The sequence below is a fragment of the Sphaeramia orbicularis genome, chromosome 9, assembly GCF_902148855.1.
Source record: "Sphaeramia orbicularis chromosome 9, fSphaOr1.1, whole genome shotgun sequence".
NCBI classification, from domain to species: domain Eukaryota; kingdom Metazoa; phylum Chordata; class Actinopteri; order Kurtiformes; family Apogonidae; genus Sphaeramia; species Sphaeramia orbicularis.
Window position 1 is genome coordinate 53,727,840 of NC_043965.1, and position 27,973 is coordinate 53,755,812.

General features: G+C 37.6%; 1 protein-coding gene across 1 annotated transcript; it reads left to right on the forward strand.

The window, feature by feature from the left end:
- The first annotated feature begins 1,024 nt into the window (after positions 1-1,024).
- On the forward strand, positions 1,025-27,131 carry fbp2 (fructose-1,6-bisphosphatase 2). Its single transcript, XM_030143320.1, has 7 exons — positions 1,025-1,275; positions 9,296-9,458; positions 11,162-11,254; positions 14,282-14,422; positions 15,915-16,052; positions 23,211-23,330; positions 26,490-27,131. Exons 1-7 carry the CDS (start codon positions 1,103-1,105, stop codon positions 26,673-26,675), a joined length of 1,014 nt encoding a protein of 337 aa, XP_029999180.1. The 5' UTR covers positions 1,025-1,102; the 3' UTR covers positions 26,676-27,131.
- Positions 27,132-27,973: the final 842 nt, after the last annotated feature.

Consider the following 27,973-nt stretch of genomic DNA (forward strand, 5'->3'; position numbering starts at 1 on the left):
TGTAGGAAATTAACACAGCCAGTCATCAGCTAAGAAACTGAGTTAGCAAATATCAATAAACAAGTAGACTCCCGTCAGGCAGACACCTAAGCAGGTATGCAAGTCGCTTATTGAACCTTTAATGACGCCCTAAAAGTGTTTTCAGTATTTTCCAAAAGCCTTTTCGGTGTTTCAAGAAATATGAATCTTTCTCTGTTAATGTAGCACATTTAACAAAAGACTCAATGTTTCACACCCTGTGACTTTGGAAATGAGAAAGTTGGAGGACATGCAGTCTATAAAAGTTAAGATACTTTATCCAGAGGAGCTGGCCTTTAAGCTAAAGGTCAGAGGAAGCTCATAGAACCCTAATGACATTTAAAGTTCATCTGAGCTGCTGCTCTGATAGAACCTGGCAACTGAAAATCTACTGCTCCTACTTCTTTATAATAAAGTCTTATATCATTCACTTATATCTTTATTGTATAACTAGTCATTTGCTACAGCATAGACAGGTCACACACCAATCCCTTCAAACTAAAGGACAGCTGTTGGTTTGAGTATGTCTGAAGTCACATAAAGTCCCTTGAAAAAAGAGATCACAGAGGGTAAATGTGAGTATCTACCATGTGTCTTACAGTTAACCACTGCTTATCCTTTAGAAGACTAAGCTTCATTGTTCGGTACATGAACCCAAATAAGACATTCAAGACTTTTCTCAAGTTAATTCACAATGAATGTGACAGTTTTCACCAAGAGCTCTCATATTGCCCAAGTCTTTGGTTCCACTTGTTCAATATGTTGCAACTTCTGTGCCTTAAAGCATAAAAGAACTGGTAAGTGTTTGCCTGCAGTCTGTGCTATTCACCACAGCTGACACTTGAAACCTTCACTCATCTCTGCACACACACACACACACACACACACACATACACAGGCATACACTTCCAAATGGCTGCACACACAAATAGATCCCCTGGCTTCCCTTCATGGCTCAGAGAATGACAAGGACTTGGCTAGTAATGAGATCGCTCACTTACAATCCCCCCTTCACACAGTGACCACACGGCTTACTACTGTGCAACAGGAGGGACCAGGACGAGGAGCAGCCGCACCAGCCAACATGTCGGACCAGTCTGCATTTGACACAGATGTATGGACCCTAACTCGATTCGTAATTGAGACAGGCCGACAGGCTAAGGGGGCAACTGGTGAGCTGACCCAGCTCATTAACGCCATGTTGACTGCCATAAAGGCCATTTCTTCAGCTGTACGCAAGGCAGGCCTGGCCCACCTGTAAGTACTGATATATGGACTGTATGGGTTGGTGCTTTGTCCATCCACTGTAGAAATGGAAATATTTATGTATAAGGCTCTTGTGCTTGCATGTCCCCATGGAGAGGGCCAAGGCCAAGGTTTGCAGCAGTGCTTGTAGGAATTCATGACTGGATTAGAGTGGATGCTTGAATGTGTAAGATTGTGCACACGATCCTGAGAATAAGAATCATTGTGCTTTCATTACTGTCATTCATTACATCCACACTGATGCAAATAAAATGGCTATCTCTGTCCCTAACTGTGTTTCAGATATATTCTAATTCCATACCAACACGGGGGATCTGACTGTCTGTGTGATTGTTTCTAAAAGTTTCCGTTTTTTTAGACAGTGCGATTTTAATATGACCTCAGATTTTCCAGACTAAAACAGGGTGTGCAGCATTTCCGGAAGTCACTGGTTTTAGGAGATTAAAATGTCATAGTGGTGTGGACACTGTGTTTTAAAACACACAAACTGTTTTAGTGTGGACCTGGCCTTAGAATGAGCTGTTGATATTGGCAGGGGGGGGCAGGTCACCTCCCAGGAGTCCACCGTGCTGTACCACTATGTTTCTACATTTGCTTAGAGCAGATTTCCTCCACTTCTTTTTGGAATTTTATGGCAGGTGGCATCCAGGGACAGGAACCATTACTGTCATCAACTATGTTTGAGTGGATAACGAGTTTTGCTTTTTTCTTTTTTTGTTTTTAAATACAAAATGTCTTTACATCTGTGCTACTACTCTAGAATGGCAGCACTTTATAAGCTGTTCTCAGGTTAGAAATCAGACCAGGAAAAAAAAAACAAAACAAAAACCAGAACACCGTTTCTAAGGTGGGCTTTCAAGGACTTTGTGGCCACTGTAAGGGAGGATGAGGGAAGAGGTATTAATGTGGCTGCAATCTGCATCCACCATACACCACTGAAGATTACATAGTGAACATTTATGTCTTAAAGTTGTCATCTGCTTGTGTTGATCTGGTGGGATGTTTGGTCCAATGTACTTTGTAGGTGGCCAGAAAAAGTTGTAAAGCACCAGGTCACGTGGTAGTCCCCTACATTTCAGTTATTCTGTATGAAGAAGCATTGACACCATCTTCAATCATTATGACAACCTCATTGTTCAGAAAAGTTGATGCACATTGAAATTATGTAACTAAACACAAGGGAACATTGTTCGATGCTAAATGAGGGTAACTGGTGTTCACAAGCTGAACAGTGAATGAGTGTCTCAGACTGTGACAGTTGGTTCAAGTTGAGTATGGCAGCATTTCCCTTAACTCACCATCTTAGGCTACGTTTAGAAGGTAACTATCTGAACCGAAAACACAAAAGTGGCATTGTGTTCTCACTTTTAATTCTGCATTTAGACGTGCGTTTTGGGGAGAAAATCTGCATGCAGTGTGTGAAATTTCCAATTTATCGATATAGTATGCACACCAGATGGCTAGGTGGCATCACCGCCACCAAGACCAAGTGCTTGCATAGAACCTTTCTACTTCCTGTTCTCTCCTAGCTCAAAATACAATCACAAAACAGGAAACAAAACATCTTTCTTCTTTGCTCTCTACTACTCTCTATAAAGATTTGTGACAATTGCTGAAATAACTCTTGGATATATATATATATATATATATATATATATATATATATATATATATATATATATATATATATATATATATAATAACTCTGACAATCACAGTCTGGTGGTGGTAAACTACATCTGTATCCACAGCTGCCCTGGGGCAGGCTGATGGAAGTGTGGCTACCAATTCACCCCTATGACCCATCCAATCACCACTGAACATTCATGTGCATTCATACACCAGTGTGAGTAGCAGCACTGGAGACAAGGAGAGTGAAGTGTCTTACCAAGGACACAACAGTACATGACTAGGACAGAGCGGGATTTGAATCACCAACCTTTCGGTTATTGGATGACCCGCTCTACCTCCTGAGCCATGGCCAACAAAAGCATATCTATCATTTCGACTAAATATTCCGGAATGATTTTATACTTAAGGCATTTTTAAAAACTTTTTCAGAGAAGCGAACAACTTCAGTTCATCATCAAGTCCATCCCATAAGTTCACACCCACAACCCAAATCTAGAGTTCACATTTGTCCTCACTTTAGTACATTCATAAACTTAAAGTCCTATGAAATTATTATTACTCTCTCTTAATTTAAAGAAATCTTGAATGGTATGTGGAACAGTATTATTTTTGACTTTATAAATCATCTTTAATATTGTAATATTGGAGACAGGGCGTAAAATTAACATCCGCCAAGCGCCAATGGCAGGTAAAAAATTTGTTTGGCTTGTAAAACAAACACACACACCCATCAGTGGCCGATGGAAAATTTTGAATTGTATGTGAGAACGGCTTCAGCGACCCACCTCGGAGAGCCTCCCCAAACTAGGCAGCCAGTTCCTTTGCACTGAGTGCGGGTTTGAGTTTGAGGCCGGGAGGACCTCCCGGAGGAGTTTTCCTCACTCCTCCTATGTGACCGTCCTGCGCGAGCGACATTGGGTACGGTTACATGATGTTTTTTAAATCCGATTTATTTTTCCAGAAGAAATTAATCCGGGACTTAAGTATTTTCTCTTCTGTTTACATGGAAATGTTAAACCCGAATAAAGGTTTACATGAGACATTTATTCGTTTCTCGCAGCCCTTCTGCTAGCTTAGCTTAGCATAGTCACTGCATTTCCATGGTCACACGAAGCCAGTTTTTTTAAAGGTGATTTGTTGTCTTTTGTAAGTGATTTTGTGAAATCTGAGTCTCCCTAATTATTTCTTTAGATCTGCGACTTCCTGCACTCACACAATCTTGGGACTGTTGTGTTGACAGAAGTTGGAAAATCTTTTTGTTGAAGGGATGTATGCACTAAATTAGCTTTGCTTTACCGTTTTAGCTTTGCATTAGTTTTTATTTCCCAAGATTTTATTAGTGCAGTAAGTCACATCGCCATGATTCGAGCCTCAATTTGTTATCATTTTGACCTCAGCGGACTAAAGGAATGATTAGGGAGAACTGAATTTCACAAAATCACTCATAAAATACTACAAATCACCTATAAAAGCCTGGCTATGTCTGACCATAGGAATGAAGCGATTATGCTAAGCTAGGCTAAACTAAGCTAAAGGAAGGGCTGTGAGAACAAGGCAATGGGTGCACGGCAGTGCAAACTGATTTGCCCACTTATGGAACTCATTAGTTCATGACAAATGAATTAATAAAAAACAGGTGATGAACTGTTCCTTCAGGGTTTTCCAGGCTGGTAGATCCCATCAGAATAGCCCACTGGAACGGTTTGGGAAGACTAGACTGCAGTGCATATTCTTCCACCAGCACAGAATGTGTGCGTCATTGTGACAGGACAAGACAACGAGCATGTGCAGAATGGAAGGAATAAAGTCCAAATGGAATAAAGGGTTTACATGTCCGAGGAATAGTTTAGCCTGGATTCAAAAGTGGATTAAACCAGTGACTTTAATTGGGTTTAAATTTAATCTGAACTTTTCTTTTTCCACTGGAATAAGGTGTTTACATGGGCATCTGAAATAGGATCGAACCTTTAATCAGTTTAAACCAGGAATAAAAGTTGTCATGTAAACGCATGGATTGAGACGCCCGTCTGCCCTAGGGGCCAGCGAGATGGACCCGTCTGCGCCTCGGTGTGGCGGTACCTGGGTCAGGTACCCGCGGTCCTGCCCTGAAAAAGCGATCTTATCCACTGTTACTCAATAACACAAAATTAAAATAAAATCAATCCAAAATCGCCCTAGTACTCATATAGCATTCCAGACTCTAGTCTCTGGTCTGTGAAGTTCATTTCATTTAGACTCAATCGTTCCTGTTAAAGCTGTCAAACAGACATTTGGTTCACTCAATCAATGTCAAAGGCAGCACTTTTGAATATTTTTATTACATTGATGATGCAGCAGTCACCTTGAAATGAAATATAACTTAATAAAATGGCAATCTAATTTTATCTCGGCATAACTGTATTTTTTTAGTGATGCTTAAGTTGGATTTTCATAATAAAAATATATGGTAATTATTTTCAGTCAAATAAGGCATGTAATTTTTATTTGGCTGGTGAAAAATTGTTTTGGTCAGCAAATTTTTAGCTGATGAATGGTAGAATTAGTGATTAACAGTAGATGATGGATAGACTTTTATTATCTAGCAGATGTCTTGCTCTGGTCCTTTCTGCTATACTTATTGCCAATTTGGAGCGGACTCTGACTATTTGAGGTCTCCAGCTTATGTTATGACTGACAATCACACTTGAGAATTTATACTCATATGCCCTCTCTACATTTATGTTGTTGATTTTTGTTTGTATTTGAGTATCGTTCTTACTTTGGCCAAATAACATAATCTTTGTTTTCATTATGTTCATTGACAGTTTATTTATATCGAACTATTGTTTTAGCTGAAATGTCTGTCATGAGAAGCTGTAGATTCTTACCAGAGCTTAATATTGTTGTGTCATCAGCAAAAAGTATGAATTTCAATTTAGTAGTGGTGTAATATAAATCATTTATATAAAGTAGAAATAATTTTGGCCCTAAAATAGATCATTGGAGCACACTACAAGTGATGTGCCTCCAAACTGATGTTCAGTCCCCTAGCTGAACAAACTGCTGAGTTTCAGACAAATATGACTTTAATATGACCAGTTTAGTGAAACTCCGCGAATACCATTCTTTTCCAACTTTAGCAGAATTTGATGGTACATGGTATTGAACGCTTTTTTTAGGTAGATGAAGAGTCCCACAACATGTAATTTTTTATCTATATTGTTTGTTTTTTCCTTGATTACTTCTGTTAGAACCATAGCTGTCGACATGTTTTTTCTAAACCCGTATTGTGCTTCATTAATAAGATTAGTCTTATCTATAAATTTATCAAGACATGCCGAAAAGAGTTTTTCAAGGATCTTGGAAAACAGAGGCAAAATATATACAGGTCTATAATTTGAAATGTCGTACCTATCTCCATTCTTGAATACGTGTCGAACCTTTCCAATTTTCATTAAATTGGGGAATCTTCCTGTTTGGAAGGATAAAGTACTAGGGGGTGTGACAATACATTCAGCTCATGAGACGAGGCGATTCACGATATTGGGTTCATGAGACCAAGATGAGACACATTACATTACAAGACATTACTTTTAAGAAAACTAAAATGACAAAATATATGACTGGACAAAGACTTTTTTTAACAGAGTTACAAAACAATGTAGGTGCATTTTGAAATGTTTTATAACTTCTATCCATGCATGAGTCCTTGTGCTGTCACCTATCCCAGTTTTACCGGGATTGTTCTTTTTTGTAGTCTGTCCCAGAAAATGTCTAAGTTCTCCTGGGACACAGAATGTCCTGGTTTTTAATGAACAATGCCAATGCTGTTACAAATAAACCAAGGGTTAGCAACACGTAGCATGCTGGTTTAAGTCCATACCTGTAGTGGAGCCACTCCGTTTTGTGCGTGTGTGTGTGTAGGTGTGTGTGTGTGTGTGTGTGTGTGTGTGTGTGTGTGTGCTGTCTGTTGCATGGATGGGACACACTTCACCTGTGGCTCTTAAAGGGGCCATGACACACCCTGAACAATTGAACTGAATATTAAGTCCATAACATAGCATCAATCTCGCATCAGTTTAACTGATGCCTGATATCAGTGGGCGTGTGACAGAGGAGGTTGAAATGCTTCCAGAACAAAAGTAGTGAAATTTTACCACGTGTGAGTCGTTGATAAAGAAAAATCCAGTCCTAAATGCTGGTTGGCTGAAGTTTCCCAGATCCAGTCTTGTGTCAAAATGTGAAATTTGAGAATTAACAAGAAAATGGGTTTAACTCCAAAGGAATATTAGTGTCAGATCTACCAGATCTACTTCAAAACATTGTCTGCACATGACAATTCATTCACTTTACAGGTTCTATCAGTGGAACATTTATAAATCTATTGGATAAATGTACATAAACTAATAATAACAACACTTTCTCATATACCTTCAAAACATCAGCAACCAGCACTTTGATCATTTTTTTCCAGTTGATCTTATTAAAATACATAACATTTAGCACATTTAATCTCTGAGGCACATGATTTCTAAAATTGTAGATCAGTGCAATATCAGCATTTTTTTTTTGTTAAATGCTCATTGATGTAAACATTTGTGCCTCTGAGTTTCCCATCTCGTTTGTACCACATTTATCTGCTTTCTATTAGCAAACCTTATAATTATGGCTGGTTTGAACTTTTCTCTACGTGGCAGAGGAGGACAAGTCTCTATATCTCGTATGTTCATGGTGATCCCCTTGTTTTGCATGAATCCTACCACTTGTTGCTTGACTGATTCCGTGTCTTGCTCATGGTGCTCCTCCTCTGTCCTTGATATCCAAGCCAGTGATTGATTATGAGGTCATTTATTCTGGAGTGTTCCATATCTGCCAGTCACTCCTCTAGTGCTGAGATCTTTTTGTCTTTTTCATCATTTAGTTTTATTTTTAGCTCCTTCACACTTCTTGCATCAGGTCCATAATGGTATTTTGTTGTTTGGATATACTATCCATTTGATTATATATAAAGTTTAATGATCTTTTGATTTCCTCCAGTTCCTCCTCTGTTGCAGGGTTCCTCTTTGGCCCCATGTCAGAACAAGCAATAAGAGCCTTCACTCTAAATAAACGACTTTGCTCTGGGCCACCTTAGCTGGTTAAGCCAGTATAGCTGCGCTGAGCCTCTGCGGGCCGGGTTCAGCTGCTCCACCTCCACAGGTGAAACTGGTGTAGGTTTGGTGACGCATCAGACCTGCAAGCACTGAGGTCCCCCAATAGTAGATTCATTCATCAACTCTGAAAATGCATTTTTAATTTTTTTTTTTTTTTTTTTTACTATAGTAAAAAACAAATAATCAATGGCCTGAACATCAAAAACTATTGAATACCCAAATAAATCAGAATCATTCAATATCATGTGCAAACTCATGAATTAGTAAGTGTATAGTTGAACATTAATCTGTGTAAAAAAAAACAAAAAACATTTGGGAACTGTATCTTTGAGCATACTGTTTACCACAAAAGTCAGTTTTTAAAGGGTAGAAACCATCAGCTACTATCCGCAAGAGCTCCTACTGTTACAGATAGAATATAAAACATCCAATTGGTACTAATGAATTAGTCTATATCCAGTCTTGACCCATAGCACCACCTGCTGCTCTGAAAGTTGAATTACTTTGGGCATTTGTGAGAAAATCATCAACACAAACACTGTGTAACAAACATCATATGACATTTTGTTGTCTTTGTAGAATGCATACACTGATCAGATGTCCAACACCTCCCACAGACACCCAATGGTACTGTGATTGGAATGTCCTTCCTTTGTCCATTTTTGGTCAGTACTAACCACTGCAGATCGGAAACACCCAACAACACCTGCAGTTGGAGATGCTCTGACCCAGTCATCACCGTTACAATATAGACCTTGAAAAAGTCACACAGTTCCTTATGTTGCTCATTTTGCTGCTTCCAAAATGTCATCTTTGAGGACTGAATGTTCATTTGCTGCCTAATACATCCAGTGAAAGGTACCACTGTAATGAAAAAATTAATGTTATTTCCACTTCTCCCATTAGTTCTCAGAATGTTATGGTTGATATATTCATGTACTTGCAGCACGATGTAGTAGATTTGTTGTGTATTTGTTGGATATTTGTTGGATGAAAACATTGTTTTAGGAGGAAATTAGTTCCATACATTGAACCAATAAAGGACAGTTGATAGATACTTAATGTCTGAGTCCTGTCCACGTTGTCGTCTAGCTTTTTTAAGTAACTACAAAGGCAAAACATGTGATAGAACACAGCAGGTCAGGCTTTTCCTGTTAGGGTCAGAGGTCAAAATATGTATTTGAGGATCAACAGCCTGTCTCTTGTTCTTACTGATTATGTTCAGTGAAGTTGTGTCCCACATGTAGGCAGGGCATGGCAGGAGCAGTGAACGTGACCGGTGATGACGTGAAGAAGCTGGACGTACTGTCCAACGACCTGGTGATCAACATGCTGCAGGCGTCCTACAGCACATGCTGCATGGTGTCTGAGGAGAACAAGGAGCTCATCATCACACCCAAAGACAAGAGGGTATGTAGACAACTCAGTACCACCTGTGCTATGAATCAAAACTTAATTCAATGCAATAGATTCATGGGCAACAATAGAAAAAAATAAACAAGTGTTTTGAAGAGTCAGCATATTTTTCAACCACTGAGTAAAAAAAAAACTTGAAAAAGTTCCTCTTGTTTCCACTTGAACATTAGCAACAACAAGCTGGAATGTTGTCAATGTTGTAATGTATTGTGTATTTGTCAGTAGTGATATGTAACTGAATACTTTTATACAAACACTACTCTTACGTAAATGTGAGATACTTCATTGGGCCAGATCAAGTGAAAGTGAACATTATTGTCAAAAATTAAAATTTACCTATAATTTCTCAAATAGGCTCTTTTTTTTTAGTTTAAGAACTCTATTTTATGGAACTGTTCACAAAATTTCAGTATGAATTGTAGAAAAAAAGATGTAACCGATTATCTAAAGTTATACTTATGACATATATGTAAATGCACTATTAACTTTAATAATAATATTTTTTCTTGCTTGTGTAAGTGATATTTTAAGTCTGTGAATCTGTAATGATGGGAAGTCTTTCTGCTAGCCCTAACAAAAATATTTATGATGCTTCATTCTGAAGCATGACATTAATGGATTAGATTTCTATAGCGCTTTACATTATTGATCCATTATTCATTCGCTCTCACATTCTCCCTCTGGTGGAGGTAAACTACATTTGTAGTCACAGCTGCCCTGGGGCAGACTGACGGAAGCGTGGCTGCCAATTCTTGGCAAACGGCCCCTCTGACCGCCACCGAACATTTATACACCAGTGTGAGTGGCACAGGAGGCAAGGTGGGTGAAGTGTCTTGCCCAAGGACACAACGGCACATGACTAGGACAGAGCAGGATTTGAACCGCTAACCCTTTGGTTATTGGATGACCCGCTCTACCTCCTGAGCCATGGCTGCCCCACTAGGCTCGCCCCATTAGGGAAATGAACTAAAAAAGTCACACTCTGATACTTAGCCTTAGCTTTATTTAGTGAATAGCTTTGATTTCAGCAGATATTTACTCTAACATCATTTCATTCAGCTTAAGCAAGTTCACAACGTTTACTTCTGGGATCTTTTGGATGTTGCTGAACCCAAATGTGACCCACTGAAGTAACCCCAGACCATAACACTGCCCTCACAGGTTTGTTACTGTAGGCACTAGGCATGATGGGTAATCACTTTATCCTCCTCTCTTCTCACCCTGAGGGACCCCTCACTCTGGAACAGGGTCAATCTGGACTCATCAGACCACATGACCTTTTTCCATTGAAACACAATCTAATCTTTATGCTCTCAAAATAATGGAAGGATCTGAACAAGCTTTTACAAATAACTAAGGAGTCAAAACATTCCACTCATTGCATATTGAATACTCCACCTGTCTGCCATGGTATTACATGACGCATGAATTATTTAATGTTGATGATAAAGGCAACTAGTAAATGAATATCAGGTTGAAAACAAGTACTCAATTTGACTTATTTGATAAGCGTTTGACACTAACATAAAATATGACAACAGGTTAAATGTGTAAAAGACAGTGAAGTTTATTTTGTATTTGTTTTTAAGATAAATTGATTTGATTTTCTGTGACAGCATGTTTTGTCACAGAGTCCACTTTTAACCAGTTATAGTTCAGTTTGTTGTGTTTTTCATTCTTCTGTTGAACATTCCAAGGGAAAGTACGTGGTGTGTTTCGATCCCCTGGACGGCTCCAGTAACATCGATTGTCTGGCATCCATTGGTACTATATTTGCCATCTACAAACGGGTCAGTGCAAACACTCACAGAGCATGCAGCCACTGAAAGGAAGTGTTTGATATCAGAACATGTACATATTTACTGATGTGGAGTCAGAATGGAGTGGATTTTCTTCAGAGCTTATAATCATGACTCGTACTACAGAAACAGGAAGTTAACAACCCATGGATTTACTGTATTATACAACGACTGGGTATAAAACGTGACAGTATCTACTGGTGTTTGTGTTAATACTGTAAAATCTTGAGGTATATTTACATATGCAAATGGTTTTACTGCACTGAAACCATTTAACTCATGCTTCAAAACAAACTTATTAATGTCTCATATATATCGTCAGTGGCCTCCAAATGAACAGACCTGTAGGATTGTGAAAACATTGGAGTTCAATATCGTTAGCCTTATAGCATAACTGCCCAAGTCATACACTATATGGACAAAAGTATTGGGACAAGTTGTATTCAGGTGTTTCTTTTCTAACAGGGGTCTGGGATACAAAACAATAATGACAAATGTCATAATATAGTTTTACTAGCGTGTCGACCTGTGGGAAACCACTAGTTCTAGATCCTCTGATACAGTTCATTCCTTTACTTTCTTTACTTTCTTGGTAAATTCCACTGGCATTTTCAGTTGAATAATCTCTCAGCTGGCATGTGCAATGTGGCCCTATTGTTTATCTGTTGCTAGGTAACCCACTTCTGTGATTGTAAGGCCATTGTATTCCAAAATTACTAATATCTCTCAAAATATTGGTCCTATCAACTTACCATTTTCACTAGTTTCTTCCTTGACCAAAATGACATAAGTATGCCAACCTGCAGCACTCTGCTCTGTATGGATTTTGTGTGATGCCTGAGACACACAGAGTCCACTTCCCTTTTATAATATAGATATTGGAATAAATATTACTAACATTGATGTTTATATGTCAAATCATCATTAACAGGACATCTCACTGCTGTAGACATGATGTGTCCCAATATTTTTGTCCATATAGTTTGGAAACATCAATATTTACTAAAAGTTTGATGAAAGATTTTTCTTCCTCAGTGAGATGTGATGAAAGGAGATGGTTAGTTGTGGTAGAAAATTATTATTTAGTCAGAGCATAAGAATATTTTAGAAATTTAGAGGCAGAATATTTAAAATCATAGTCATGGAAGAAAAAAAAGAGATATGATTTGAGATAAGTTTCAGTGTTTTACTGGTAAGGCTGTGGATCTCAGAAATGTTCCTCATGTCGACATTCCATCTTTGTCCTTTTGTTACACACTGACACTGAATGTTTCCTGTACTCCTCTGTTATTTGTGTCTATCTAACTGAATGTTATCATGATTCAGACTGAATACTATTCAGGTGTAGATTTCAGCAGGGCGAGGTTTAACAGTACACACTACAGTCACATTTACTTGTTACTGTATTTGTATTTTCAGTACTGTTCCAGTTTTTGACACCTCTCATTGCTTTTGACAAAACAGACTACAAAACAGGCAGTGTCTTCAGGCTAATGCGATGTATTCTCTGAGTTTTTGTGTCAGGTAAAACATTTAGGATACTGCACAAAGTCAGCACAGATCCTTGATCCTCAGTCTCTTTCTGAAGCTACAACAAGCAATGCAGGAAGAAATACATGTGCTCAGTATTACCAACACCAGAAGTAGAAATGAATGTGTTCTACAGGGTCTGACCTCCGTGTGCACCTGGTACATGTTTCACTGGTTTGACTGTGTTGAAGTTTGCTCAATAATCTTGTGGTTTATTACACCAAGGTTCCTTTAGACCTTCCAGCTCTTCTACAGATTTGCAGTATCTTTTATATTTTTCCTCTGTTCAGATGATTCAGCACAGCATCTATGATATTCACTATTTTTCTTCTGGATTATTTGTTTTCACTGCTCATTACATATTTCCTGGATATTCTAGTTCTGGACAAGGAAATGTACTTGTGGTCATTAGAACCTTAGTAAAACAAGAATGCGGGCCTAAAAAAGAAAAGGTAAAAGATAAGCACAAGGTAAAATAGAAGAAGCACTCAATCCATAGCCTTCATTTTGGGTTAAAATCATTTGTTACATAGTTCATGTAACAGTGAACACTAACTAGGCCTGACTTTCTTTTTGCTTTTATGAGAAGTAAATGGACGATTGTACAAGTGATAGCTTCCACAATGTTCCACAAATTCGTACATGTGGAAAACTGAGAGACAACAGGATTTTTTTGTGTTCAAACGGAAATTGTACTTAATCATGTCTAATCCTTTACACAAATGCACCAAAATGTGTACAACAGTGTCACTGAATGAGGAATTCAAATACTTTGTAAATGCCCAGTGGTTTGGAGGTTTCCACATGTTGTTTAGAAATTACTGATTATCTTTAGAGAACAACTGTCCTGTAACTATAGGTGAAGTCAGATTGTCATACAGAGGAGGGCGCTGCTGTTCTGCTTATGAATCTGTGTGGCTCGTGTTTCTTTTCAGGACACTTGCATACACTGTAAGGCAGTTTCACACATCAGAAAGGGAATTCAGAAAATAACTAAAGGCTTCTTTTTGGGAAATGGGTTTTTAAAAACATTTAAGGACAATCAATCTCAGGTATTATAATTATATCTGATCTAATATTAAGCTAGATTTAACCTGTAACAGACTAAAACAAAAGTTTACATTCTACTCCAGCAGAGAAGGAAGATTGTATTTCATTGTTTAAGAATATATATATATATATATATATATATATATATATATATATATATATATATATATATATATATATATCTTCTCAATATAACAACACTAAGACTTAAGCATTCTCTTTGTGTAGTTTTACAGTCCATTATGAACTTTCTATTTGATAAATATCTCGTCAAAATAAATGTGTTCACTCCACTGAATGTTCAGCTTTGGCTTAGATTTTATGTTGTTAATACAGAACAGTTCTGTTTCATTGAATGAAGTGTTTGCTGTTTGTAGAGCCACATTCCAGCCACTCTGCTCTACCTGGGTTTATTTTTACCTCCTCTGTTTCTTCCAGGAATCAGAAGGTGAGCCTACAGAAAAAGATGCTCTACAACAGGGCAACAACATCGTGTGTGCAGGTTATGCGCTGTACGGCAGCGCCACTCTGGTCGCCCTCAGCACCGGCACAGGACTCAACTTCTTTATGCTGGACCCAGTGAGTATTTCACTCTCATTAACATGAATTGTCAGCAATATGAAGTTTAAATGTATCTGTCACTGATCTGAGCTCTGGTCACTGTCCTTCTGCCTCTCTAAAATTTAATGTCTTTATTCCTTCACTGTTGTAGGGTTTTATGCTTTTATTTTAGAAAACATTTATGTTCCTGTCAATCATCACCCTGCAATACAGAGCCGTAAACACACATAAAACCTTCTTTATTTGGAAATACAAAATGTTCCAACATACCTTTGTGCAACTCAGAGAATTTGACCTCACCTATTTGTTTTGCTTGTTTTGTGTTTTTGTATTCTTTCTGTAGAGCCTTTTTACATTTCACATATACACATTTATCACCTTATAGTCCCAATTCAGATTAATTCAGGTTGGCCTTTGCTACCAACATGGAACTGGTGATGTTCTCGTTCATTTGAACTGTTGAGCATTTCAACCAAACATAATAAACTAGAAAAGCAAAATTTCATCAAAATCCGATAACTCAAAATAACTTTTTGAGTTATTTTGCTAACAGACAGACAAACAGACCGATAAACCCTGATGAAAACATAACCTCCATCATTACACTTGTCAGAGGTAATTAGTCTGAAATTCTGGTTTTTAGCTGGAGCCAAAAATTATTAGTTTTCTACAGGAAGATAATGGAATGAGTACCACAGTGACCAAGTGTCAGAAAGCAGTGGAAGAAATAATGTGCAATAACTGCTGACGAAACACTAAACACAAGGTTTTTGGTGGTGAAAAGATGGAAAGTTGCATAAAAAAAAAACAGTAGTGGCAGAAGAAACAATAAACACACTAAAAAAACATGAAGAAAAAAGCAAAAGGAAATAAAGAACACAGGAGACTAAAGATTAAAGTTGTCAAAAAGTGGAGGCACCAGGAATCCAAGACTCCTGAACAGAACCAGTTCAAGAAGCAGAACTACTGTTGGTGGAAAAGGCCTAAACAGAGGAACATGCAGAGGACATGTCCTCCAATATATGTACTCCATTTTCTCAGAGGAATTAGGCTGTGGAAAAGCAGCTTTAGTCACAACAGGATTTAAAGGTTCAGTATACATTCATAACACTTTGTTTTGCAGTGAACTAAGGGAACCGACAAAGAAGAGAAATGTTGCACCTTATTTTCCTGACTCTCCTGAAACATTTGCAGTTACTTACCTCTAGTGATGTCGTAATGGATTGCTGTAAAAAGTATATTTAGGCTGTTTCCTTTAACTGTGTTTCTTCTTTTACTTCACAATTCCTTTATGGGATTCTTATACCATAAACTGCAAGAAATGTTGTATTCAGTTAAAACTTTCTTTTAATAATTAGCCATTTTAACTGTCACTCAGATTTCCACCTTAACACCATCAGCTGTAGGGACTTTATTCTTTAGTGCACTCATTTAGAAATTGAGGGTCCATCAAGTAATTTGTGTTGTGTTGCGGATTATTACATCTAATAAGTGCGTTCTTGGTCCTCAGGCTATTGGTGAATTTATCCTGACCGAGAGGAACGTGAAGATCAAACCCAAAGGAAAAATCTATAGTCTAAACGAGGGCTACGCCAAGTACTTCCACCCCTCCATCAACAACTACCTTAAACACAAGAAGTACCCAGAGGTGAGCGCATGTTACACCATCAACAACCTAGAGAGAAACGGCTGTAGACGTACAAATATATAACGCAGTCAGAGCTAAAGCTGGCTTTTCTTTGAGGTTTGGAATGTGATACCTTTAACCAAAGCTCCAGTTGAAACAAGGCTTTGGATTCTGCTGACACACAGCTTCACTTACGCTAAGTCCTGAGGATTTCACACACCAGCAGAATCTCACACTCATCATGTGAGTCCTGACCAAGCATTTGCTCTGGTGCAATGATTTTCATCAGGAGTCTATCTATCTATCTATCTATCTATCTATCTATCTATCTATCTATCTATCTATCTATCTATCTATCTATCTATCTATCTATCTATCTAATGCTTAATTGATATACTGTTAACCATAAAATTGGCATAATTTTGTTTTTAGACACATTCCTCTTTTTACTCGTATTTATCACTAATCGACTTTGACCAGGTGCAGTGATTACATACTAAGTCCCAGTTACATTTTATCTATCAAGAATAAATCCCATCGTCACAATCATTTCATGCGAAGAAGTACAAAATTTTATTCTCACTTAATTGGCAACAGTGTATTGGGGGGGGGTGCTATTTTAAGGTTCAATGTATAGACGAAAATGTTGCAGAGTGAGCAAAGAATAGCCATGCATGTGATCAACAGTCACTGAAGCATGACAGCAGGGTGAGACAGGACGGAGGGCAGTGGCATGGTCAGCTGAGCTGCAAGATGAGGATACATCTGTGTGAGGAAACATCCTGTTACAGCCTCTTGTATGGAAACTCCGATCTACACTCACGCACACTCAGCACTTCATAGCTCTGTCACAAACATGACGATCAAGTTGTCTTTAGTCTCTGTCATCACTCTGTGCTCTGACTGTGGAAGGTTTACTCACATACCGATGTCCTCACTGACCACAGTTTTATGATCATCACAGACCCCCCCCCCCCCCCCCCCCACATGTCCACCACACTGAGTAGTTCCTCTGTCTTGTGAATACACTCAAAGATACATGTTATATCACCTAATGCATTTGGATTCCTATAAATAAATGAATTTATTTTGGTTTACAATAATAATAGTACAATAATCACAAGAAACATAAAAACCAAAAAAGGAAAAGGCTAGAAGCAAAGGCTTATTTTTTTGCCCATCCTCTTCACCTAATACACTGCTTACCTTAAATTAAATGTGTACAGCATCAAGCATTCACACCATAAACACAAAAAAATCAACAACAAAACCATATCTACCATCTCAATTCAATATTCCTGAATAACTTTAAACTGAAGGCATTTTTTTTTTTAAACTTTGCCAAAGGAATGAATAACTTAATAATAACTTAAAAGCATCATCAGGTCCATTCCGTACTTTCACACCCACAACCCCAGTCCATCTACACTCCACATTTGTCCTCACTTTAGTCCATTCACAAATATGAAGATCTCTGAAATTATAGTTACTCTCTCTTAATTCCAAGAAATCTTTGGTATTTGGGAAAATACTATTTGTATCCCTCATCTTCCATATATTCATTTAGAAATTATTTTTTTATACCTTTTTTTTAAAAATATTTTTATGTTTGTACTTTGCTTTATCTCTTGCTCCAGACTGTTCCACAAAGTCACCCCACAGATTGATATGCACATACTTTTCATCATTGTTCCTGACCATATTTTCAGGGGAAAAATGCCTAAAAAGACATACCCAAAGTAAATGAAGAATTCCTTCACAATAATAAGGTTCATATGGATGTTCTTGGTGTCTATGGGCATTTAGAGACCTCACAGAATCCATTCCCATTGTCTAAAATATCGTATCTATTACTCTGCCTGAGTAAACTGTAACAAACTAAAAGAGAAATTGGAATTTTTTTATCCTCCCCTGTTTTTTTTCGGCTGGATTGACGATGATATGCATAAATTAATTGTTCGTGTCGGAGATTTTTAATAGGGTATATTTCACCCCACAAAGATTAAAAATCATGTTTGAACATTAAAGTTTGCACTAAAATACACTTTTGATGAACTTTTATTAACATAAGGGTCTAAACTTTGAGCAAAAGTTGAAAAAAACATTAATTGTCCTGATTTATTATATTTTTTATAGTAAATGAACATTAATATAATTTTTTCAGCCCGCTGGCGGGCTGATAGGGCCAAAGGGGTTAATGTTTTTTAAAATTTATATCTCCCCTTAGATTATTTCCTCCTTCTCTTTCAGTGAACATTTTTTGGCAGTAGATTATTTCTTGCTTTGTACATTATCTGAGCTGTTTTAAATTTAACCAAATCCATAAGTCTCAATGTGTGTGGTTTTATAAATAGCAGGTTTATGTCTTCTCTGTATCCTGCTTGGTTTATTGTCCTTATTGCTCTTTTCCGCAGCATGCATATGGGCTGTAGGGTGCTTTTATAGATGTTTCCCCAGACCTCCACACAGGAGGATAGATACAGTAAATATTTCTATCATCAGTTTGTTTTTTAAATTCCTCGAGGTGCAGTGGATGTGATTTCAGTACTGTCTGTTCTATTGTCAGACTGAGGATAAACGAGTTAGACGTGAGGAAAAAAACACAAAACAAAACAGTAATCAGTGAGTGTAAGAAACAAATCTGATAATCCAAAGGCTATCTGAAGTCAGATACAAACAGATTGGAATGAAATAAAAAGTCTCCTGGATCAGCAGGGAACTGATGAGTGTGAATGGTTGATGGTCCATTTATGTCAGCTTTGTGATGAACTGGGGACACATCCAGGTTGACCCCACCCCTACCCCACCCATCCCTGGATCAGCCTCAGCCTGAGATGTGGCAAGGACTCGTGTAAAATTTTCCAGTTCAAATGTGGTGGTTTATGAGTTACAGGTACAGAGAGACAGACAGATGGACCCAATTGCAATAAGTCACTCTGATAGGAGGAAACTTATTTGGTGTGAATCCATAATTTGTACTCTGTATATTCAAGGTTCTCCAATGATTCAGCTTACTTTGACTTTGAGACTTTTTATTTGATGTCAGCAGGAGTTCTGGATGTTTCTAAAACCCACAAATGAAACAAATGTAGCCTTCATGATCCATCATAAAGCAACCCATGCAGTAGTAGTGTACAGTGGGTCCAGATCCAGCGGTGCCATGGGGACACATGTCCTGTTCAATAGTCTGTGTTTAAACTCAAGAACTGATCTCCATGTTTAATACATGTATGAATAGGTCTGAGTAAGTACTTTTACATTACACATGGTACAATTTACAGAAATTCAATTTTGGGGTAAAAATACTTAAATTACTGCTGTGTGACATGGGGATTCAAAATGAACATCATTTTTACACTTTATGCAAATGTCCAAAACATGCTGTTCTCCTCAAAAATGGATCCTAAATGAAACATAGGGCTTTAGCTCTGATGTTCAACTACAACTGGGATCAGTATTGGATAAAAATGTTGAAATGATCAGTTTGTATGAACACAAATCTGTTGTGACACGGGGACAGCAATTTGGACCTTTGTTCACAATAAAAGAATGACTGGAACTAAAACACTACAAATATGATCCTAAACTTTTATTGGACAGACATATTACAACTGCAGTGATAAATACAGATAATAGCAGAGCAGATTGGACTAATAATTGGACTGGACAGAAGCTTTGGATATTCATGTACTGTTGAATAATTAGTTCAGAAGATTCACAGACTAAAAATATCACTGATACAAGCAAGAAAATGTATTTAAAAAGTATATTATTATTATTATTATTATTATTATTATTATTATTATTATTAAAGTTAATATGTCAAAAGTATAACTTTACATAATCAGTTATATCTTTTTTTCCACAACTGATACTGAAATTTTGTAAACAGTTCCATAAAAGAGAGTTCTTACGCTAAAAAATGAGCCTATTTGAGAAATGATAGGTGAAACTTTCATTTTTGACACTGATGTTCACTTTGGCTTAATCTGGCCCCGTGTTAAGTGTAATGACTGGACAGAGTTATAGCATGATAAAAAAAACTCTGCTGAACAAACCACAAGAATAGTTTGTACCTGGTTTACTTTAACTGTTACTTCTGTTTAACTATTTAATATCCTCTCAAGGGTTTCCAGACAACAGTGAATTTTAAACCCTACAGTTAAGTTTAAGGGGTAAGGGCTAAACAAAACAAATGTATGTCATTATGGGTATTATTAGGCTTCATTAGAAAGGGAACCAGCAGCAAATAAAATAAAGCCAAATATTAGTGATGCTAAGAAGTTGTTAAAGATCACCTTTGGCATCGTGGAAAATCCTCAAAAACAACCAGGCTCCAGGTAGGAATGCATTGTAATACATAACGCGGCAGTTTCTCACCTGTTGAAACCAGTAGATGCTGCCAGTGACACACCTAGAAGAGGTGTACGCCCAACACACTGATTTATCCAACATTTACCATGTTGACTACAAGGGTTTGTTGAGGCAGATGTTATTTGTTTTGCAGATACTGAGTACAGATCAAACAAAAAATGGATGTAATAAAGGGGGTTGAAAGGTAGTTAAAATAAATTCTTGGAGTAACATGGAAGAAAGACAGATTGTTCACAATAAATAAAATTGGAGTGGATGTATCAAAGAATATGACAGTGATTCACTGATACAGAATCTGTTAAATCTTTTTAACACAAGGTTCATGAAGTCAGGTTCCTTAGAGAACTAGAATAGTCTGTTCTACTGATAATAAGACCATAAAGTCCCCAAACCTGTTCTCCATACTGACACAGTTCATTCCCACCTATAACACTCTGTACATTTGCACAATGGCCCTTTCACAATGAGTAATGTTACCAGATGAGGACTGACATCTCAAAACTTTGAGAAAACTCCAAGGCATTCCTACTCAGAGTCCAGCGGTTTGGGAGGTTTTTCGCTCCCCACTGTCACCTTGGGCTCCTGGAGGAATTGTTGGATTTCCACTCTGCATAATTTTTTAAAGGCTTTGAATTGAAATAAATTGAACTGAATTGAACTGAATTTAATTGGATTATCCCTTAGAAAATCAAATACCATCTTTGTCACAGCATGGTTGCATTTAACCGAATTTTTAAATTTTGACTTCTTCATGAAGTCCTGATGCCAAATTAAGTTGTTTTTTAATGGGGTTTAGTACTTTGGTTTGACTATGCCATGACTATACACATCCTATATTATAAAAGGGAAGTGGACTGCTGCAGTTTTACATACTTATGTATTTTTGGTTAAGGAATCTCAAATGAATCTTAAAGAAAACTGTTCCCACACGTGTCTTTCTTGTGTTCGGTGATGTTTGTTTTCGTGACCAGATAGCTTTGATGTTCCTAGCGTGTTAGTGAGAGCTGCATCATTTGGGAGGGTCTGTGATCAGGAACTACCCCTCCCTCTACACAGCCTTCCCTCATGATGACGAGGCTGTGACTCAGCAGGCACATGACTCTGCGTCACACTGAACTGGTCTGAACATGCAGCTCACCGTAGGACATGGCGTATACTCTACTCTGCAGACGTAGACTTGACTGGAAGAGCAGACTCTGGTGCAGTGAAAAGGAAACATTTTCAGTCAAAGGTCAATCTAGATAAATGAATCTGGCTTTGGATGCCCTGCAGCTGTTTGTGTTGTTTTAAACAAAACTTTCTGTTGCGGCTGCTGCAGGTGAACTTTGACCTTTGTGCTGTTTAGTTTCTCCTCCATAGCAGAATCATAAAAATCATCTCAGGGGGGAAAAAAAGCTGTAGCTGTAAACATTAAATCTCAGAAGTAACTGTCTGCTTTATTAATGCAAGTTTCCAGGCTGATAGTATAAGCCTGAAGCCATGCACATCTTATGATTGAAGTTATTTTGAGTATAAACTCCTTTGGACACACCCATTAAATTATTACATATCCCAGTGGCTTTATAAGAAAACATGGGGATCATAAAAGCTGTAACTGGATCAGGATAATCGTCACCTACAGACATGTGAAGAAAACCTAAAACTGTAACAGATTCACAGCTTATCAACCCTCATGACTTTCAGATCGTTTTCTCTATGTTTTAATTATTTTCTCACCTCCAAAACTAATTATCTCTGTAATCAGCCAATTGTTAGTGACATAAATACAACCAGGAAATTTTTAAATCCTGCAAGGTGTGAAGGCAAGGACTAAGGACTAAGTAACATTCTTTTTTTTTTTCAATTCTCGCCAATATTGATGCCATTAACTAAAGGATGATACCAGTTTCATAGAATCCACCCTTCTTAACATCCATTCAAATCTATCATTAGAATTTTCAGCTCCTAGAATTTTTTTTTTCTCACTTATGATCCTATTTATTAATACGACTTTCATGTCAGTTGTCTGTCTCAGCTCTTTTGTTTTATTTTTCAGCCTCCTTTCAACTTCACAACAGAAAATGAATAAACACCTTTTTATTTGAAATTGTCTGCTTACATCATTTTTTTTTTTTTGTATTTATAAAACTTGTGCATGTGTATGCATTAACTCAACAACATATCGTTAGCCTCATCGCATAATTACCAAAGTCATATTTTTGGTCAAATTGTGATATCTGCATAATTTACTCTCCAAACACTGCTGCTTCATTTTACATCGTTGGCTATGTCCTGAAAAAATATGACTTAGGCAATTACGCTAAGAGGCTAATGATATACAGCTCCATTTTTTCATGTTCATGTTTCACTAGTTATACTGACCAAACTACCCTCCTTCATTTACAGTAAACTGATATTAAATGGGCCACAAAACATTACATCATGGGCCTTTGTAATATCGCTAGGCTGTTGAGTGTATTTAACTCTGCTTGTTGCAAATATTTAGAGTTTGTCAGCCCTACATGTTGGATTAGTCCGCTGCAGTTTGCATAAGTGGTCTCTGCTACTGAGCAGTTATGTAAATGAAGTTCAATTGTAGTTCAGATCGTCTCATCATAGTAACTCAGTTTCACAATCTGTAGTGTTGTTATGAGAGGTGCAAAAATATTTTCAGTTCATTATGAAACTGTGTCTCATTACACAGTTGAATCTTGGTAACTGATGGAAAATGCTGGTGTACGTTACAAAGCAGATACCCAGCTTTATTAGGTCTTGGTACACACCAGTATACTTAAGTATTGACATTTGTTTCCTGTCTTGGTGCAGGATGGTAGTTCCCCTTATGGAGCTCGGTACGTGGGCTCCATGGTCTCTGATGTTCACCGTACCATCGCGTATGGAGGGATCTTCATGTACCCTGCCAATGAAAAGAGTCCTAAGGGAAAGGTAAAGTGTAAACACAGACACTCAGAGACAGAAACAGAACTGTTACTACCTCACCATTTGGCTGTTGTGGTCATACAACTCATCACCCATATAGTGCATATAGTCCACCTGATGGGAAAATAGCAGGACGGTATGGTTACTACAGGGCAAACATAGCATAAGGAGATCTATCTGAACTATTTCGAAGAAAAAATGCAGCTCATCCCTTCCAGCCTTAGCCATACAGGTCCAACCCTTTAACTTGCAAATCCTGCACTAAAGTATGTGTGTCTAACCCATGGATAAAGGAAGGAGGAGACAGGAAGAAGACATTACCAGAGCATCACCATCTTCCTAGAAGCAAGTCACAACGGAATCTCTGTGCAGCAACTCTAAAATGAACCCAGGAATCTAAATGAGTTGTTTTTGAGCTTTAGTCACCCAATTAACCATTTAATGATTAACATTAGTATCTTGTTGACTCAGATGCTTGAATTATTACATGAGTCTTCATTTAAGGTTGCATTAATACACTGTTTTGTCTGGACTTCTAAGTTTGATCAAAGAACACAGATTTCGAAGAACTGAAACTCAACAAAGTGGTCCATTGCACCTTGGCATTAAGAAGTGAAAGCTGTCAAAAACCTCCACAGTTTTGTTTTAGTAACTCTAACCTCCATGTCTACACTCTTTACTACTGTCAAACAACTTATACTGATAGAATGGAACTTGATTTGTGTTCATTGGCTACCTCTGTGTGTATCAGCACAGCCACAGCTCTGCCATCTGAAAGTGGCTGTCACACAGTTCTGTTCATTAGTTGGATTTGAACCTAGTTTACATTTGTGAAATGAGACCAGGTATGACATGGAGCCTGTTTACATGGCCATAAAAGTCTGATAACCAGAAGTAATTAGATAATTGTATTAATCAGATCTGATGTGTTTACATGCACTTAAGAAATGCGAAAATCAAAAAACCCTGGTTTAGACGCTGCAGTCCATTATCAGATTTCTTTCCGAGTATGTACGTAATGATCGTAAATTTTAACTTCCTGTTGTCTTCCGCTCACATTTGATTACAGAACTTCTGCTCTCTACAATTTTAATCGTGTTTACACATGTGCAGACGTAAAAGAATGTAATGAATCAGATTAACCTGTATACATGCATGAAGACATTGCCGTGTTAGAGAGAAATCCAGGTATGTTAATCTGATTTCTCATAATTAGATATCTGCTGTTATCCGATAAAACAGATCAGATTATTCTGTTTACATGGTCACTTGAATAATCTGATATCTCCAGAAGTCAGATACTTATCAGAATATTGGTGTGCATGTAAATGGGCTCATTGATGTAGACCAAATAGTCTGTCTTTTGTCAGATCAAAAGTCTCAGAATCATGGTTTGGATCATGTGTAACACATGATGCTAATGTATTTTGGGTATTTTACAACTTTTGACTCAATCACAAGAAGTTACACAAAGCTGTCAGTGCAAGGAAGAAGAAGAAGAAAAGCAGGCAGTTAAAAATTAGGCAAATTAGTGCCAACGTCAGACACATTGTCTTGAAGGGAGACACAGTGCATGTAGACAAGGAGGACAGAATGTAGAAGACCAAAACCAAAACTGAAGCGTGAAAGCAAAAATAAGGCTACGTTCAGACTGTAGGCAAATGTGGCCTAAATCCGACTTTTTTGCCCATATGTAACCTGTATCCAATCTGTTAAAGATAGTTTAAACAGCACAAATCCGATTTTTTTCAAGTCACTTCAGCGTCACATTCAATTCATATTCAAAACTGACAGTAATCGCATTTAATTTGTAATATGTACGAGCACACCAAAAAAATCAGATTTCACTAAAAAATCTGAATTGTGCATTAAGACCTGCTGTGTGAACGAAGCCTAAGTTGTCCAAATGAAGACAATGTAAACAAACAAACAAAAAAACATGGTTCAGGCCAGAGGACAAACATCTTCCAAAAGAAGGCCAAAGCACAAGCATCATAAAGCTGTAAGACTTCTGTCCAATAATTCTATAATCTATGGCTCAGACCTTGGTTCAAACATTCAGGTGTGAAAATACTCTGTGTTCTGCCAAAACTGTCAAGTTTCGTAATCGTCCTAATAATGAAGAATCTGACAGATGATGAGTTGGTTTCTGTGGGCATCAGTATACCATTAACACCTGAACCTGTCCATTAACACCTGTAGTGGCTAAAACCTCATGTCAGGGTAAGGCCTAAACAATAGAGTCTAGAGAAGAGACAAAAATCTGGTTTCCTTTTAGACCGCATGAATGACAATATGCTGAAAGGGACTTCTGATAGTGTTACTCATTAAAACCACAACTATAAAGCGCTGCAGTTTTACTACAGAGGTTTTAGGGGGTACTATGTTCTTTCACAGTGACCAAGTAGGTGAAAAATCTGTCAGCAGGCCCAGTCGTCACACTTCTTGAGTCCCAAGCTGTGCTTAGCTCCAGATGACGTCTGACCACGGCCAGCTCAGGATACTAATGCTTTGTAGGTCACAGATCCAGGTCTTTAGGTGAAACTGGTTCACTCAATGACAAACCATACACAGAGTCTAATAACTTGAGGCCTCAACATCCTTCTGCAGTGATAAAGAAAGCTCAGAGACAGTAAAGACTGCTCATAAAGATAAACTACAGTAGAACCTCGGGGTCATCTCCTCCTTGACTCCTTCGACCCTGTGTGACCTCATTTAGAGCTGATTAATATTTGAACATTTGTAGAGCATGAGAGAATCTGACACTAAACCCATAAAGAAAACACTTCATCCTCATCACAAATACTAGATAAGACCTGAAATCTGACAAAGTGATGGAAGTTGTCAGACAAATTGAATGGAGTATGAAGGTGAAAAAAGTGGAAACACTATTGAAGTGCAAGTATCTCAAATTTGTATTTCAAGACAACACAGCAGTAAAAGTACAGTCCCATCAGAATAATGACATCATTGTTAAGGTCTAAAAATGCTGTCTTGTGTAGATGAGCTGTCTAATGTAAAATAAACTATAAATAAACAATAAACACAATCATATTGTGACTATTGAAGAAGAATACACACTGCTACTGTTTAATCTTCTCATTAAAACTGTTTTTTAGAGATCGCTAAATGTAACAAGTGTCTTTGTGTCTCTTCTCCCCTAAGCTGCGTCTGCTGTATGAATGTAACCCCATCGCCTTCCTCATCGAGCAGGCAGGAGGGATGGCCACCACTGGCACCCAGAGAGTCCTTGACGTCCAGCCAGAGGCCCTCCATCAGCGGGTGCCCTTCGTGGTCGGCTCCCCTGACGACGTCAACGAGTACCTGTCCTTCGTCCAGAAGTATCCATGAAGACTATTTTCCAGTGAAGGCCAAGATTGAAAAAATGAACAATCCATTTTTTTAAAGACCATATAGTACTTTCATAGTATTTACAATACCAATCCAATACCAATGTTTGTTCCATCAGACAATAAAGAGTTTCATATTTAGAAAAAAAAAGAAGAAAAGTAAAAATCATAGGATTTTAATTTTAATCAACAGAAAAGGGTGTATAAAATAACACATACAATAATGTCTATCACTTCATAATTTTTTTTATTTCAACATCAAGAAATAAATAATTTTCATTTAATTAATTGGTTTTTTTAGAAGAATATATCAGGGGACAATGATTGAAATCTGACCTTTTGTGGCCTTTTGTGTTTATCAGCTTTTCCTCATGTTTCTGATAGAAAAACATTTCATTCATGTTTCACTGTATTTATAATTCATTAAAGAACCTTCAGTTGCGCTGGGAAACATCCTTAAAAATGAGTAACAATTTTTTTTCACATGGTTTATGGTATATGAGATTATGTAATTAAAACTGTTAAAACAACATCTCCTCATAGATGGGTGAATATTACGCTGAACTGTTGAACATTAGATACTCTCCTAAAAGTCAGTCTCTTTCGCTGGCGCTGGTCATGGCGACGCACAGCAGCAGAGTGTGAGTGTGTGCGGTCTTGAATCATGGTCTGTACCTTTACCTTTACGAATTACGTGAATTCATAATGAAAAACCCAAAGTTTTTGAATAGAAGAACACTTTACTCAACCTTTACAAAACAAGGAGTTAGTCTTTAGTTCAGTTTAATGTTCATTAAGCATTGGCAACTATTTGTTAAGCTGAGTCAGAGCATTTCTTTGTGCACACGTAATACATACGTCAATCCCACGTTTTAAGAAAGAGGAACAATCCACTTTCCTTTTCCATCAACATGCATTTTCCCAGACCCAGATATGTCGAATCATCCAGCAGTGTTTAGTCAGACTGGTGGGATGGGGCGATCCCAGTCTCAGCCGATCTCCAGGATCCAGTTTACTGACTATTGAAGCACTTCAAATGAGTGACTGAACATGGAAAGAGATGAAGTACAATTCATCACTGGTTTAAATCCAAAAGCTGTGACATTTTTGAATGTGGTTTAAGTGACATATTTGCACCCATGTTTGACCTTAAGTTCAACGTATAAAACCAATTTTCCAATCAATCAACCAATCAATCAATTTTTATTTATATAGTGCCACATCATAAGAAAAGTCATCTCATGACACTTTACATTTAGAGCTGGTCTAAACCAGACTCTTCAGCCACTTCACAGAACC

Coding starts and splice junctions, on each gene's coding strand:
- fbp2 (XM_030143320.1), top strand. CDS start 1,103: ATGTCGGACCAGTCTGCATTTGACACAGATGTATGGACCCTAACTCGA. Junction 16,053..23,210: donor AACACAAGAAGTACCCAGAG/GTGAGCGCATGT, acceptor GTCTTGGTGCAG/GATGGTAGTTCCCCTTATGG. Junction 23,331..26,489: donor AAAAGAGTCCTAAGGGAAAG/GTAAAGTGTAAA, acceptor TTCTCCCCTAAG/CTGCGTCTGCTGTATGAATG.